General features: G+C 49.7%; 1 protein-coding gene across 11 annotated transcripts in view; it reads left to right on the forward strand.

Annotated features, from left to right (window-relative positions):
* The first annotated feature begins 288 nt into the window (after window positions 1–288).
* RCBTB2 (RCC1 and BTB domain containing protein 2) overlaps window positions 289–14,924 on the forward strand; it is a 1,530,600-nt gene continuing 1,515,964 nt past the window's right edge. For 6 of the 11 annotated variants that reach the window (XR_011284121.1, XM_069639837.1, XM_069639845.1 and 3 more), the window contains exon 1: window positions 289–454. Coding sequence is in view for 5 of the 11 variants with exons in the window: in XM_069639837.1 (XP_069495938.1) it covers window positions 352–454 (103 nt within the window). In the remaining 6 variants the exon portion in view is untranslated. The remainder of the gene's footprint in view (window positions 455–14,924) is intronic. The other 5 variants (XM_069639842.1, XM_069639840.1, XM_069639843.1 and 2 more) reach the window with 3 other exon arrangements.

Genomic DNA, 14,924 nt, shown 5'->3' on the forward strand with positions numbered 1-14,924 from the left:
CTACCTCTCCCATCGAGCAAATCTCCCCTTGAGCGGTTCTAAAATGTTGCCATCTCGGACAGTCCTCGTGAACCCAACTTGGTTTCCCCCAGAAAGTTCTAATAAAGAGCTATTAGAAATCGGTGGTGTCCCCTTGTATATGGGCACGCCCAGAACCCGTTCTCCAGAGTCAGATGGTGACTGGAGCTTAAACGGCGGAGGAAACCGGAAAACACACTTAGTTAGTCCTTTCTCTATGTTAATGATAGAGGCTTCTCTGTCATATTTTTTTATTTTCGCGCACCGACGTCGTGGGAGGAGCTTGGTATAATAATAATAAACAAACCACACGTTTCTCTGTTTTGCCCTTGAATGGTATCTTTTATATATTTTCTTGGTAGGTTTTGGAGCACAACAGCTTGTTGTCTGTGGCGAACGAAAGTGAAACTTACAAGTTACCCGTATCCTGTCACCGGTAAGTGAAAGGAGGGATATGCGATTATTCTAACGATAAGTTCCGGGAGGTGGTGATTGGCCTTTACCTGTGTAAATGGCATGTGATAGTAATTTTTCTTTACATTTGAGCTGAGTGATTTAGATTGCATCAACATGTTTCTTGCATTAGGTATCCTGGGAAAGAAACGGCGATTTTTGGAATACATGCGTTGATGTTTGAGTCTAGAGCCTGGCAGGTTTTGGAATCATTGAAAAAAAGTGTGTGGGATGAGTGGTGGGATGTGCGTTTTTGGTATGCTAAGCAAGTGGTTTTCTGTTTGTGGAGGTGGGCTGCTTCAAAGTGCCACGTGTGTGAGGAGACCGAGTAAGATTCAAGATAAGGGGATTACTGATAAGTAATCTTTTCATTTCGCCGCAGCCAAGGTTTAGGAAAGTACAAGGAATTTCAGTTGTGGGTAAGTTATTTAAAACATAATTTATGGTTCACACGCATTATCAATTCAAATAATTCTATCACTTATGGTTGTCTTCATTATTCCTACTCTTCCTCGTCCCTCTACTAATCTTTGAGGCATCCCCTCTCCTAGGAACTCCTTTTTCAAGATTTTCTCTAGCTCCGCCTCTTGCAGGTGTGAACTCCTACGAATCCTCAGTAGTTCCAAAAGCAGAGACATGGGCATATTCGCCTCCAGGGCAGGAGAGAAAGGACGTTCGTAGTGGGACGAGAAGGAATAAGACTAGGAGTAATGCTGATTACCGCTAAATATTCAGCATTATTAATTTATTTTGATTATATAGCGCACAAGCGGCCCTGGGGCATCGTGTCGCTGTTACAGATGAATTCACTTAGTTATATGAGCAAAGCAGATTGTGGTACATTCACATTAAACAGTTTGTAAAGGAACATTAGTTTAATGACCTAGGCCCAAATTGTTCATGGGTTACAAGTGAACATGGTCATGTTGCTAATCTTACAGTTAACACAGCAGGAGATATGTTTAACATTGACAAACCAATGCATTAAGAACCCACATGTGCATCACAGTAAAAAAACACTACCTTAACCAATTACAGCAAACGTTTTACGGATGTAAGGCTGAAGGGTTACTTTGAAACAAGGGAACCTGGTACTAAGAGTATGCTTGGAAGTGCAGGTGTGAGGAGGCAGAGGTACTCGTTTAGTTGAAGAGTTTGGTCTTAAGCACTTTGCGGAAGACAGCATATGAAGTTTCATTCCTAAGAGCAGCGGGCAACGCATTCCAATTTTTGGGCGCTACATATTGGAAGCTGGCACCACCCACCTTGGCTCTTTTGAATGTGGGGACAGAAATGAGGTTAGTATGTCGGAAACGAGTAGGTCTGGAGGAGGAAGTAGGTCATATTTTTTCTGCTAGGTACCTGGGGGCTGCACGGGAGATACACTTATGCATGATAAGTCTTGAAAAGAATTCTCTCTTTGACAGGCAGCCAGTGTGCATCCCTTCTCCCCTGGTAAAGGTTTTCTCTTTTTGGGATATTTAGCACCGCTCTAAGAGCATTGTTTTGTGCGACTTGTAGTCTGTGGAGGTTTTTTGCAGAAGTGCCCAAAAAGAGGGCGTTGCAATAGTCCAGTTTGGCCCCAATGGTGGCCCTAGTTATTGACAGGCAATTTTTGGTGGACAACTATGGATTGACAGCGCTAATGATTTTGATGGCAAGTGCTGAGGACGATGCAATGGCGCTAACTTGTCTGGTCATGGAGAGGAAGGAGTCGAGGCATACCCCTAATGTTTTGACTACTGATGACGCTGTGATGATAGTGTTATCAATGTAGAAAGTCTTGTATTGATCAGCCAGTTTGTTGAGTGTTGGTACCGACCAGTAGGATCTCCGTTTTTTCCCCATTAAGACACAATCCATTAACAGCCATCCACCCCTGGATGGTTGCATATGTGTTGACGAGAGTGGTTGCATCTTGTGCATAGGAGCCAGTGAGGGGGATGAGTACTTGCGTGTCGTCGGCATAGTTGGTATAAGCTATGCCACAATCATACAGGTCATTGAAGAAGGGTAGGGTGAATGTATTGTAGAGCGTAGGGGCAGTGCACGACCCTTGAGAGACACCACAGTGGATGGTGGTAGGAGCGGCGCATGCCTGCTCTGAAAACACTCTCATACTGCTTCCCTTAAGGTAAGATGAGATTAACGCTGTGGCTTCAGTGCAGAAGTAAGCAGCGTTCTTATTTTGTTTGTAGAGTGTCTCATGGTCAACCAGGTCGAAAGCCGCTGAGAGATCTAGGAGCACCAAAAGTGCTGGCTTCCCATTGTCCATTATTTCCCCTAGTTGTTTCTTGAGGTCAAGTAGGGCAGATTCTGTCCCGTGGCATGGGCGGAAACCAGATTGCCTCTTCCCCAGTATGCTGTTAGCTTCTAAGAATTGTTGGATTTGTGCGTAGGCCACTTTATCCAGAATGTTTAGTAAGAATGGGACCGTGGTGATTGGTCTGTAGTTGTTGGGGATCTCAGGGTCTAAAGTAAGTTTTTTTAGCAATGGGCGTACCCACGCCTCCTTCAAGCAGTCAGGGACCCTGTTGGAGCTGAAAGAGGCATTGATGAATGCAATCATAATTGGGGCTAGAGATTCTGCGCACTCTTTAATGAGGTTGGCTGGGCTTGAATCACCCTTACAGTTGGAAGGTTTAATCTTCCTTATGATGTCAAGCACTTCTGTCTCAGTAACTTGTCTAAAGGAAAAGAGAATATCCTTTCTGTTAACTGGACTGGTTGCTGGTGGTGAAGGTGTGCTGGCTATTGTCAAGGCCTTGTGGTGGGCATTGATCTTTTCCTGCAGGAGTTCAATTTTTTGATCATAGTTGTTTGGACCTGTGTGCACCACGTTTGGTCTTTCACAACAACAGGAGTGTTTATGACTGTTGTAAATAGCGTCACGAGAACGCTGCGTACCTGTTCGTCCGGTTGGGTTCCTTGATGATGAGGCCAGGCTGTCAGATGATCCGGATAGACGTGATAGATGGCGCGGGGAACCAGCCCAACACCAGCCCAAATAGAACCGGAGTGGAGGTGAGCCGGCTCCCAACGCCACGGGTTGGCTCACCCCTGATTGAGTGGCGTCAGGACAGTGCAAGCACTGGCAGGGGGAGCCTCTGAGCAGATAGTCCGGATCCTTAGTGGGATTCCGATGGAAGGCAGGTCCGGGGACTGGAAGCAGCACGGTCCCTCCAGGGACGATGACAAGGAAGCAACAAGAGCAGGCTGGTAAGGAGAGGAGCACGGAACAAGTGGGAAGGACTCAGAGCGTAAGGAGACCAGGAAGGACAGAGCGGGGACCAGAACCAAGGAGGGAGAGCGGAACCACTGGAGCAGGAAGGACTGAGGAAGACGGGGAAGGAGGAAGAAAGGGTTTCCCCAGGCAGAACAAGGAAGGTGGTAGGCAGGGGTTCCCCAGGCAGAACAAGGAAGGTGGAAGGCAAGGGTTCCCCAGGCAACGGGAATGCAATGCAAGGCAGCAAAGACACGATCCGAACAAACCGCGTTGAGACGCGGTTTGGAAAAGGATCAGGGCTCCTTAAATAAGCCCGCCAGCACCTGGGAGGCTTGCAACGCAAGCCGTGCCGTCTCCCAGGCATCGGGCACCCCACAACGAGGCTTGAGCCGCATACCCTCCGGAATCGAGCATCCTGCGCACTGCGCATGCGCGAAGAGCAGAGAGCGGGCGCCCGCGCATGCGCAATGTAGTGCGCGTAGGAGACCCGGAAGCGCCCGGGACCCAGGACGCCCCCGGACCCCGAAGCCGAAAACGAGGATACAGCCTCCAGGACGGGGAGCGCCGTAGCGGGTAAGGAGACCACAGGACGGGCGGCGTGACACTGACTGGTGAGGCCAGTACTTTAGAGATGGCAAAGAGTTCTTTCGATTCTGAGGTTGCGTTGGCAATCCTGTTGTTAAACACTGTTGATTTAGCAAGAATGATCTCTTTTTTTTTTAATATTGCGCAGCAAGTGATTTGTAGACCATTCAGGTAGTCTCTTGAGGTGCGCTTTGCCATTTAATTGCTTTGCGCTTGAGCGTGCATAGCTCTTTGAGCTTGGCGGAGAACGAAGAGTTGGCATGTTTCATCTCTTTTTTGCTTTAATCCTCAAGAGGGGCAATGGCTTCCACTGCATTTTTAATAGTAGAGTTGTACAGCTCTGCTACTGCAGACGGGTCAAGTGAGAAGGGAGGCTTGAATGCGGAGCCCTCTAGGAACAGGAGTAGTTTCTCCTTAGTGAGATTACGTGAGGATCTAGCTAGAGCCGGAGGGGCAGGCTTAAAGTGTTTGGGTACATTAACGGTGGTAGGGCTGTAGAAGTGGATAAGATGGTGGTCTGTCCAAGGGAAATGGGTGTTGGAGCTGATGTCCACATTGCAGTTGTGGTCCATTAACCAGTCCAGGAGGCGACCTTTACAGTGGGTGGGGTTGGCAACTTTCTGTTGGAAACCCAGATCATTGAGGGCTTTTGTCAAGGCCTTGGCTGGTTTATCTTTGTGGTCATTAAAGCCCAGGTTAAAGTCTTCAAGGAGAACAGATTTCGACGTGGCTGCCCCTAGCAGGTGGATAAGATTATCGTGGAAGTCCAGTAAAGGTCCAGGAGGCCGGTATGCTATGTGGATAGTAATCATGGTATTGGGGGAAGTAGACAGTTTGAAAGAGAGGCAGTCTACATTGCCACCGAGACATGAGGGCATTTGTCTGATTGCCAGAGTTGCCTTGATTATGAGGGCAACACCCCCACCTTTCGCCATTGGTCTGTCTTGGCGCAGTAGTGTGTATCCAGATGAGAGAGATGGCTGGTTCCGACGCCTCGTGAAGCCAGGTTTCTGTCACTGCTAGCACGTCAAGGTCCAGGTTGGTGATTAGGTCATAGATCTCTGTAGCATGGGCTGGAAGCAACCTCGCATTAATGAGGGCAAGTTGTAGTGAGAGGTGTTCTTGTTTTAGTTTGATTTTTTTTGCTGTAAAGCGAAAGGATTGAAAGGAGTCGACCCTTGAGCTGGGAGTCTCACGATGGGAGGGCACCCAGGACAGTGGCTGGCCTATAGCTTTCTTGAGTTTGTGAGCTGCTTTGACCGGGTGCGGTGAACCCCTAGGAGAAAGTTTCTGATGCGTATAGGTCTGGGGCAATTACAGTGAGCGGGTACGTGCGGCTCCTGAGCCTGTTGAGTCTGCTGACCAGCGGTTTGGAAGCAAGAGAGGGTGTACAGGGATAGGAAGGCGGACGGGCCATACACTCTGCAGAAGAAGGGAGGCAAGAATGGGGTGGGGGCAATGTCCTTGGAGTTCGGTGTAGTACTTCCACATTTCTCGCCCCAGTACTTATCTTTGAGCTGTACCAAAGCCAGAACACTTGAAGGTGCCACATGTCCAAAAAACACCCTGACACCAAGAGTAATGATCGAGGACCCAGTTTGTTGTGCAGAAGAAAAGAGGAAGGAGGCAGAACCGTGAAACAAAGAAAAACCGCACACCAGTCAATGAGACAGGAGGTCCAACAACCCCCACGCCATAATACTTAGTCCTGGGTCCATCAATGTTGAGCTGAGATTGCCTAATAAAAGGGTTGGGTTTTATCCCAGGTGGCATTCCTGTAGGTGCCTAACGGAGGCACCCCTTGAACATTGGCTCAGGAAGCGGCCACCCGTCTCGTGGACCGACCTGAACCTGGCCCCTAGGACTGAGGTCCGATGACTCGTAGGTCCTCAGAACCAGAGACTTAATCCACTGGCTGATGGGAGTGGAAGCCTTCTTGCCACAGCCCCCTGTGGCAAAGGTGAAAAGCAAATAGGATTGAGTGCGGTCAAGATAATGCAACACAGCTCGCTTAACGTCCAGGCAATTCCAGGCCTCTTCCTCTGGGGAGCCAGAAACCTGAAAGCAGGCCGGGAGGATAATCTCCTGGGAACGGTGGCACCTGGAGGGTATGGGGACATTGGGGACAAAGACGCATCACATTTCAGAACTAGAGCCTCCTCCCTGACCACCAGAAAGGGGGGCTTATACAGGAGGGCCCCAACCCCACCCAATCGCATGGCAAAAACGATGGCAACTAGAAAGGTCGTTTTTAGCGTCAACCACAGGTCACTGCTACCAATGGGCTGAAAGGGGGGGTTCTGTAACATGGACAGAAGCAGAGAAAGTCTCTGGGAGGGTCGCCCACAGGAGCCACTGGCCTAAACACCAGTACACTCAAGTCTAGTGACCAGAGCCTTTCCGCCCCCTCCGTCCCCTCCCCCAGGAGGAGACCAGGAAACCCAAAAAGCCTGTATAGCGGCACACTGAGAGTGAAGGGTAGAGACTGCCAACCCTTCTCAACCCCTTAATGGAGGAACAGCAATACATTAGGGAGACCACACTGCAGGGCCTGGAAAACCCTCCAGCAACATCAGGAAAGAAAATTAGCCCAATGCCGATCGTAGGTCTTTGGTGTGGAGGACCGATGGCGCTCTTGGGACTTCCCCTGCCACACTGGCAGAAAGACCTAAGGCCTGCAGTTCCCTCTTCTCAGTTTCCAACCCTCTCACCCCATTGAATCAGTGAGGAGTGGGGAGGGAGATAGCCCCCTCCCCCCACCACTGCAGTCGGGACGGCCACCTGGGCAGCGCCGACAGGGGAACCAATTTCAGTTCCAGGAGGCTGGGGAACCACCCCCCTTCTGGGACATTAAGGGACCACCAGGATAATCATGAACAGACTCTCCCAGATCTTCCTGAGGACCCTCTGGATCGGAGGAAAGGCATAGAGCAGAATCCTTGTTCAATCCAAGTTGAGGGCATCCACCCTGCAAGCCTCCGGCGATGTGGCCGGGAACAGAACTGGGGAAGCTATGCATTGCAAGTGGGAGGCAAATGGGTCCACCCAGGGCTGACCGAACCTCCTGCAAATGTCTAGGAACACAGCTGGACGAAGCGACAACTCCTCCGAAACTGGGAACTCCCTGCTGATGAGTGTGGCTGTGGTCCCACTGTCTGATTCCCAGATATGGAGCGCCTGCAGGGAGGACAGATGGGACTCGGCTGAGCTGCCTATGGACAAATCCAGGTTCTTTAGACAACGAGACCCTGTTCCTCCTTTGATGTTTCACATATGACAGGGCAGTGGTGTTGTCGATCCTCACAAGAATCGCCCCCCTCCCCCTGAACTGACTTCCTGAAGAACAAAGCCTACTTGATGGCTGTAAAATGGATTTCTGAGCTCTGACCTGGTGGGCAGAGGCTCAGAAGGCCAGCATAGTTTCTTGGAACATGGTAACCTTCTGGACAAGCCAGACCAATCAAGGTAGCATTGGCGGCAGTCGAAGCTAGGTCTCAAGGGAGGTGGGGGTGATTGAAAGCCCACAATGAGCACACACAGCAAGGACACTACAAATTACTCTGTCATATCAAAAATACAGATGCATTTATTAAAGGCCTTTTGAATCGAACACAGACGTAAAACACAGTAGTAACAACCAAACCAACACATTATTATACAGTAACCAGTCCTAAAAGAGATGGCACAAAGTAAGGGTCCACAACCTGTAAGGAAAGGGATCATACAGTGTAAATACTTTAGGTAGTCCTTCACTTTATCAACCCTAACTAAGAGGCAGTCCATGCCCTAAGCAGAGTGGAGCCTTGCACTCAAAAGTACAGTTAGGAGCTGCTTCACGCGATCGTGCGGTAGAGGCAAAACAGGGTCTCTTGCAGGGGCTGTAGCAGCTCACGAAGGTGGGTTAGGCAGTGAAGAATAAGTTCCCACTATTCAAGGAGGGTCTCCCCAAGAAGGCAGAACTGCATCCTAGTTTTGGGAATAGGTTGGTACCTCGAGAAAGGAAGATTGGTGCGTAAAAATTGATGGGTGCGCCAGGGGCCACCGGTAAGGGTTGCAAGTACTCACCGACCCAAGGCGCACTCCGGACCAAACTTCGCCAGTTGAGTCCTCTTTGTTGCTGGTTAAAATGCTGCAAATGTGCGGCTCTGCGGCTTTCAGCGGCTGAGTTCCAGGGATGATTCTCTGGTGGGACAGTGACGATTTCTCCTCTCCTGTCGAAGGGATTGACTCAATTTCATTGCAGCGCGTCTCGGGGCAAAGGGGGGAACAGCAGTAGAGCACCCACAAAGATCGTCACCAGGGCTAGGGAACACAGTGACCGCGTGTACTCAGGCTCTGGAAAACTCTTTATTCCAGGCCTGGGAATGCCAAGTGTACGAAATTCGGTATGAGAGTGCTGTGAACCCAGGGCTAGCGATCTGCAAAGTCTCAAGTGTCTACTGGAGACGGCAGCGGTTCCAGACATATGGTCCTGTGCAAACTAGTCAGTTAGCTTATTGGCCCAGGAACACTTCAGAGAAGGCTCGCTTTCAGGTTAAAGTTAGAGGTGCCGAGAATAGTTGGTACCACTATCCCAATGGGTCAAAGCGCCTTTGCAGACCTTTTTGTTTAATATGAAAAGAGAGGGATCCTGCGGGACAACAGCGGGCTCAGGGTGCCAAACCTTCCAGCAAGTCATCAGCAGTTCCTTGACTCTGCTTCTTAGTTTCAGGAGACTTGGCTCCTATCCAAGGTTTGTTGTGAACTCAGGAGATCGACCTGGTATGGGTGTTTGGAGCCTTCTCTTATCCAGAATCTCCTTCGTGCCAAAATGAAGAGGACCCAATGGGAGATCTGCTCACATACAGGCATGCCAGACGTGGACCAATCACTGGCCACAGTGGTCCCAGTCATTCCCAGCACACTGGACTCTCTGGCACCCAGGATGTGTATTGGAACTAGACAGTCCAGCCCACATCCTGGAGGCACACACAAGGCATGCAGAAGCCAGCAAAAGCTTGGCGTTTCGCAGGAGAATGCATGCCCAAATAATGACTGACCCAGGTCTTCTCGACCTGGGGAAGGCAAAGGGACAAGATGGCCAAAGGACAGGACAAAGAACCTCGTGGCATAGCCATTTTGGAGCCAGGACACCTTCCTGTGCCAACCGCGGTAAACGTGGTTTGCATGGCAAGAAAGGGATAAAAATAATCGAAAAGATAAGCTGCCACCAGCCCTGTCCAAGGCACATCTGTACTTCTCCTAAATAATCCTTTGAGGGATTCTAGAGCCTTTGGAAACAAAAGGAAGACCCCAGCACACTGTACTGTAAGGTACTTTGTGCACTAGTAACGTGTTGCAGAAAAGTTGCAACATTAGAAAGGACTAATGGAAACAAAGTCTCCCTTTAAGGGCATGTCACTTCCCCATAACAAGTGAGCGAAAGCACAGCCGAGTGCAGCAGAAGGCTGTGCTCCACTGACAACAGTCAGACTATGGTGTTCAAACAGCAGCAACAAGTTGGGGATACATGACTGGAGATAAAATTACCCACAAATGGGAATCTTTCTTAACAATGGCCGCCAGCTACTCAAATTGGACAAATGACGGTGGGCTCTCGGAGTCAACCTTTCCTGATGAGACTGGTCCCGAGGAGTAGCCCCCAAGCCAAGGCTGCTGACTTTGGAAGTAAGTGCGGTCTGGATCTCTGAGGACATACCCACCTCCCGCCGGGAGGTGAGAACCAGAAGACCACCAGTGAAGAGGCTTTCTCAGGTAAGGTGTGACCAGGAGCAAGAAGTCCTAATTCTGAGATACCGGGTTCCAATGGGACAAAATGTGCCTTATCAACTGTCTCAAATGTAGCTTTGCTACGGGAAGCACGAACATACAAGAAGCCATGTGGCCCTGAAGGGACAACAGCTCCCTGGCAGTCGCCCAGCCCTTGCTCAGGACACCACACAACAGGGTCCGGAGACAGGAGGCCTTGTCCTTCGGGAGTCGCACGCTCCATTCCCGGGTGCAGAATTGAGCTCTGATGAACTGTAATGTCTGTGAGGAGTCAACTTGGATTTCTGTAAATTGTTCAGGAAGCCCCACCTGGTCGGAGGCTGACAAACGCTGCGAAGGTGGACAAGCACTGTGTGCCTTGCTTTGACCAAATCATCCAGGTATGGGTAAACCTGTATGCCGTCTAGGCCAACAGCTTAATTTACGCCCTATGGGCTGATTTGAGACCGAAGGGGAGGACCTGGAATTGGTAATGGCCTGTGCTCACTGCAAACCTCAGGAAGGGTTGATGGCGCCTGAAGATGGGGACATGCTAGTTGCAAGTCTGTGGAGGCCAGTCAACACCCTGCCCCTTCTGGAACCCCAGGATGATCTTCTGCGAGGTTGCCATCTTGAATCTCCTAGCCCGCACAAAGGTGTTCAGCGTATTCATATCGATAATGAGCCAGAAGGAGAGACTCTTGGCTTGGGGACTAGAATAGCCTTGGAGTAGAACCCTGCTCCCCTCTGCGACGTCAGCACCTAGACGATTGCCCACTTCAGAAGAAGGACCTGGATGGTTGTGAGCATCGCTGGTCTTCTCCGAAAGCCCCTGGACAGCAGCGTCACCCTGTGTCCTGTCTCCTGACTCCGGCGGGGGGGGGATAAGTTCCAGCCTGTACCCCAAACCAACAGTGTGTCGTGCCCAAGGGTCTGAGGCCAAGCGGTTGCAAATCCATGAAAAGTGAACCAGCCTTCCACCCACTGGTATGCTGTGATTGTTAATACTTCTGTGGCTTGGGTGGAGACCCGGGTCTTCTGATCGGGCCCCTGAATCCGAGTCCCTTGACCTCATTCCTAGACCGGGAAGCACATGGTCTTCTGAGAGGCCTAGACCCTGAATCGGAGCCAGCGCACCCTTCTTGCGCAATTTATCCACATGCTTATTGGCATTGAATACTTTGTGCACCTTTGATGCCAAGGCATCGCCAAACATCATCTTGCCCTCAAACGGAAGCTTGACAGCGGTTGGTTTCGGAGACCCCTCTGCTTTTCACCCCCTGGGGCACAACTGACATCTGCCACAGATCGTGGAGCCCATGGCCATGGCCATGCCAAAAACGGTTATAGACAAGATCGTACCTAAATTCCGTCTGTTTCTGCATGTCACCCAGAAGCTGGGAGCAGTCCGCCCATCGTCCAGAGATTGCTTAAGCTTCTTAAACCCAGCCAGGACTATGTCAGCTGCATAGGAGCCATAAGTGTTGGAACACAAAGGCAAATGTGAACTGACGTAAGATCTCTTGAGAGCCGAGTCAACCTTTTTGTCCACAGGATCATGGACGTGGCCTCCTCCGCAGACATAGAGTAATGTCCCACCAGGCTTGCGAGGATATCATCCACCTCCACTCTAGTGGGCAGTCTGGTCTCTTCCCCCTCGAGGGGGTATAACTTGGGCATGGAGATATGTTGCAGGTACGGCTACTCCCTCAGCATTTTACTACAGCTGTTTGAGATCAAAGGCAGGCCCAATTTGGGGGTATGCTTGTACTGGAGAAACTTGGGGTCCAAAACCTGGTCCACCCAGGCCAGCTCCTCTAGTTTTAAACTAGAGGCCACTAATTCAAACTCCAATAAAAGAGCTTGGCATATTAATGTCTGTTCCCTCTTCCTCTTTTCTTCAAGCAACGCCGGGAGAGCAGGAGCCCTATCCCTCAGCCCTGCCTTGCTGCCCATCTGCCCAGAACTGCAGACACGCACCCTTGCCACTACGGGTAGCTCATGATCTTCTGCCCCTGCTACATCGAGTGCGGATATATTGATCTGCTCATTCCACCCACCGAGGGAAGTGAGCACCTGCCGTGCAACTATGATCAGACTCGCTAATTAAACATCCACAGCTGCATCGAGCGCTCATCTGTTTACCTCACCTCCTAATCGGCTGCTCCGAACGCCTAATTGCTCACCCGCTTTTTGCATCAGGTGAGAAAGATCTGCCATTGAATGATGAATAGATGCCTAACTCTGCAGCGTTTACCATACACGCTGCACGCTGCTCCCCGTGACCCGATTCCCAAAATGGCCGCTGCAACCGAGCATCATGGTTGCTAAGCAATGCTTCGGTAGTGGAAGCACGTTGCTCTGATTGGCCAAGGAAAGCAACATAATCAGTAGTGTGCCCGGATGGCGTGAGCCAGCCTCCGTATTAAGGCCCTCATATAAAGGCACAAATCCTGTCTGTGCCTGTCTGTGCCTGTCTGTGCCTGTCTGTGCCTGTCTGTGCCTGTCGGTGCCTGTCGGTGCCTGTCGGTGCCTGTCGGTGCCTGTCGGTGCCTGTCGGTGCCTGTCGGTGCCTGTCGGTGCCTGTCGGTGCCTAAGGGGCCGTGGGCCCATACCCCCTGCCAGACCAATCCGCCACTTGCAAATATATGTAAGTACACTCAAGACTCTCACGCATCTAAGTCATCTCGTATGATTCATTGCCTGTAATATCGTATTGCATTATAGTCCCCAGCGTTGTCTCTTAATACTAGATTTGCCTCATACATACCATCCGACAGACATCTCTATTCCTATGTCTACATGTTCCGATAAGCCGTCTGCTCCTTAGCCTATCAAAATCACTACTACACTGTATCTTCAATCCATTATATGCACTGTATGTATCACCTGCTTAACCAGCCTATACTAATTGCTATGATAAATATGACCCTAGTGCTGCATTGACCGACAGTATCTCCCAGGAGCAGGCATACTGCATAACTCTCTGCATTTCCCTCTGAGTATTATTTCAATATATAATGCAATAGGTTGCCCTTAACACTGTACTGATACATCATGATGCTCCTAGAGCCTGACTGCATTGTATGATCTACTGTGTTGCCCATAGTTCTGTATATTTTTCATAGAACCCGACTGCATTGTATGAATCTCTGTGTTGCCCATTGCATTGTACTCACCCATTGTATCACTCATAAGGCTTAACTGCACGGCATATTTCTTTGTACTGTTCATAGCAAATCCTTTGCTGCCCCCTCATCTTGAACTGCCATACCACTTATTAATCTCAATTCACAGTATACAGCATTCTCCCAAATGGCCCTTCTCAGCAGAATTATTCTTATAATGGACACTCTGCTACCATATCCCCTGATCATCGCCTCCACCAATATCTCACCACCCTCCCAGTGCACACCACAAACTAGGAGTTTACAACCAACAGCTTCTCCTACAAACCCAACACCACTGACCCCAGAGGAACGGACGCTCCGCTTTGTCATTCCACCTACAGCGCTGATCCCGTGTCCACTTACCACCAGGAATTCCAGACTAGGCTCTCGCTTTCTCCCTAAGGATCAAATGAAAAACAAGTGTGCCACCGCCAAGGGCACCATCACACCCTCCCATACCCTCTCTCCTACCAACTTAGTGTCAAATAGCACACACCCTACATCACCCCACCAACGGCCACCTACCCTCCCAAACTTCAAAGCAGCCCTCATCAATGCTCGCTCGCTAGCAGCCCACGCTCTTGATATTGCAGACTGTATTGCATCTAACAAATTAGATTTCCTAGCCATATCTGAAACTTGTCTTAACTCAGCCTCTGGACTTGCAGTAACTCTATCTCTCCCTAACAATTATACCATCATCAGAGCCGATAGAGCTTCAGTCAAAGGGGGCGACATTGCCTTTATTGCGGAGTTCTCTAGCACATCCCTACCATCTGCCGAATTACTCTGTTGAACTACCTATTACACCCAACTAGACCGTACTGCTTCACCTCATCTACCGGCCGCCCAGCCCCATATCCACCTTCGAAGAGGATTTGTCCACACTCCTCACACAAAATACAAAACCTAGCTCACAGATCATCTTATTAGGTGACCTCAACTTGGATTCAAACATAACATCACCAAACCCACCACAATAAAGGCAGGACTTTAGACTGTGTAGCAGACTTCAACTGTCGTACTACCATCCTAAAAAATGAACCACTTGCCTGGTCAGACCACCCCGGTATAATTTTTTTCCATACAGGAGAAACCACCTATTAACGCTAATGTTACACTCGCCCCTCCCACTCTATCTAGGAACAAACGTAACCTAACCCTAGAACAACTATTGCCCCTGTTACAACCTATCATCAATTCACCTAACCTTGACAAAGACCCTGCCCTTCTAGTGGAAAGATAACAGCAATACCTTAGAACAAGCAATAAATAAGATTGCTCCCCTAAAACTGAGAAAAGCCAAACCAGCAACCCACCTGAATAACTGGTTCACAGCAGAACTCAAATCACTCCGTAACAAAAAGAGAACAGCCGAAAGCACCTGGAGGAAATCTCCCTCCACCACCAACAAAGGCAACTTTGTTGCTGCGGCTACTACCTACAGAACGGCCATTCAAAACACTAAAAGAGAAATATACAATTGAAGAATCCACAACGCCAAATCCAATACCAAGGAACTTTTCACCATACTCGGGGGAATTGGAGTCACTAGCCCCCACAGCTGACACCTGCTTGAAAGGCACCATCCGGTCTGCCAACACACAGAAGGCCCTAGCAGACAAAATAGCACTACTACAAACTAAAATTTGAATTAAAAAAAACAGTCTAGCCCCTAATGATAACGCCACCATGCACCCAAAATCCCACCATGCACCCCATTC

Source organism: Ambystoma mexicanum, chromosome 7q, assembly GCF_040938575.1.
Source record: "Ambystoma mexicanum isolate Mex_15411 chromosome 7q, UKY_AmexF1_1, whole genome shotgun sequence".
NCBI lineage: Eukaryota > Metazoa > Chordata > Amphibia > Caudata > Ambystomatidae > Ambystoma > Ambystoma mexicanum.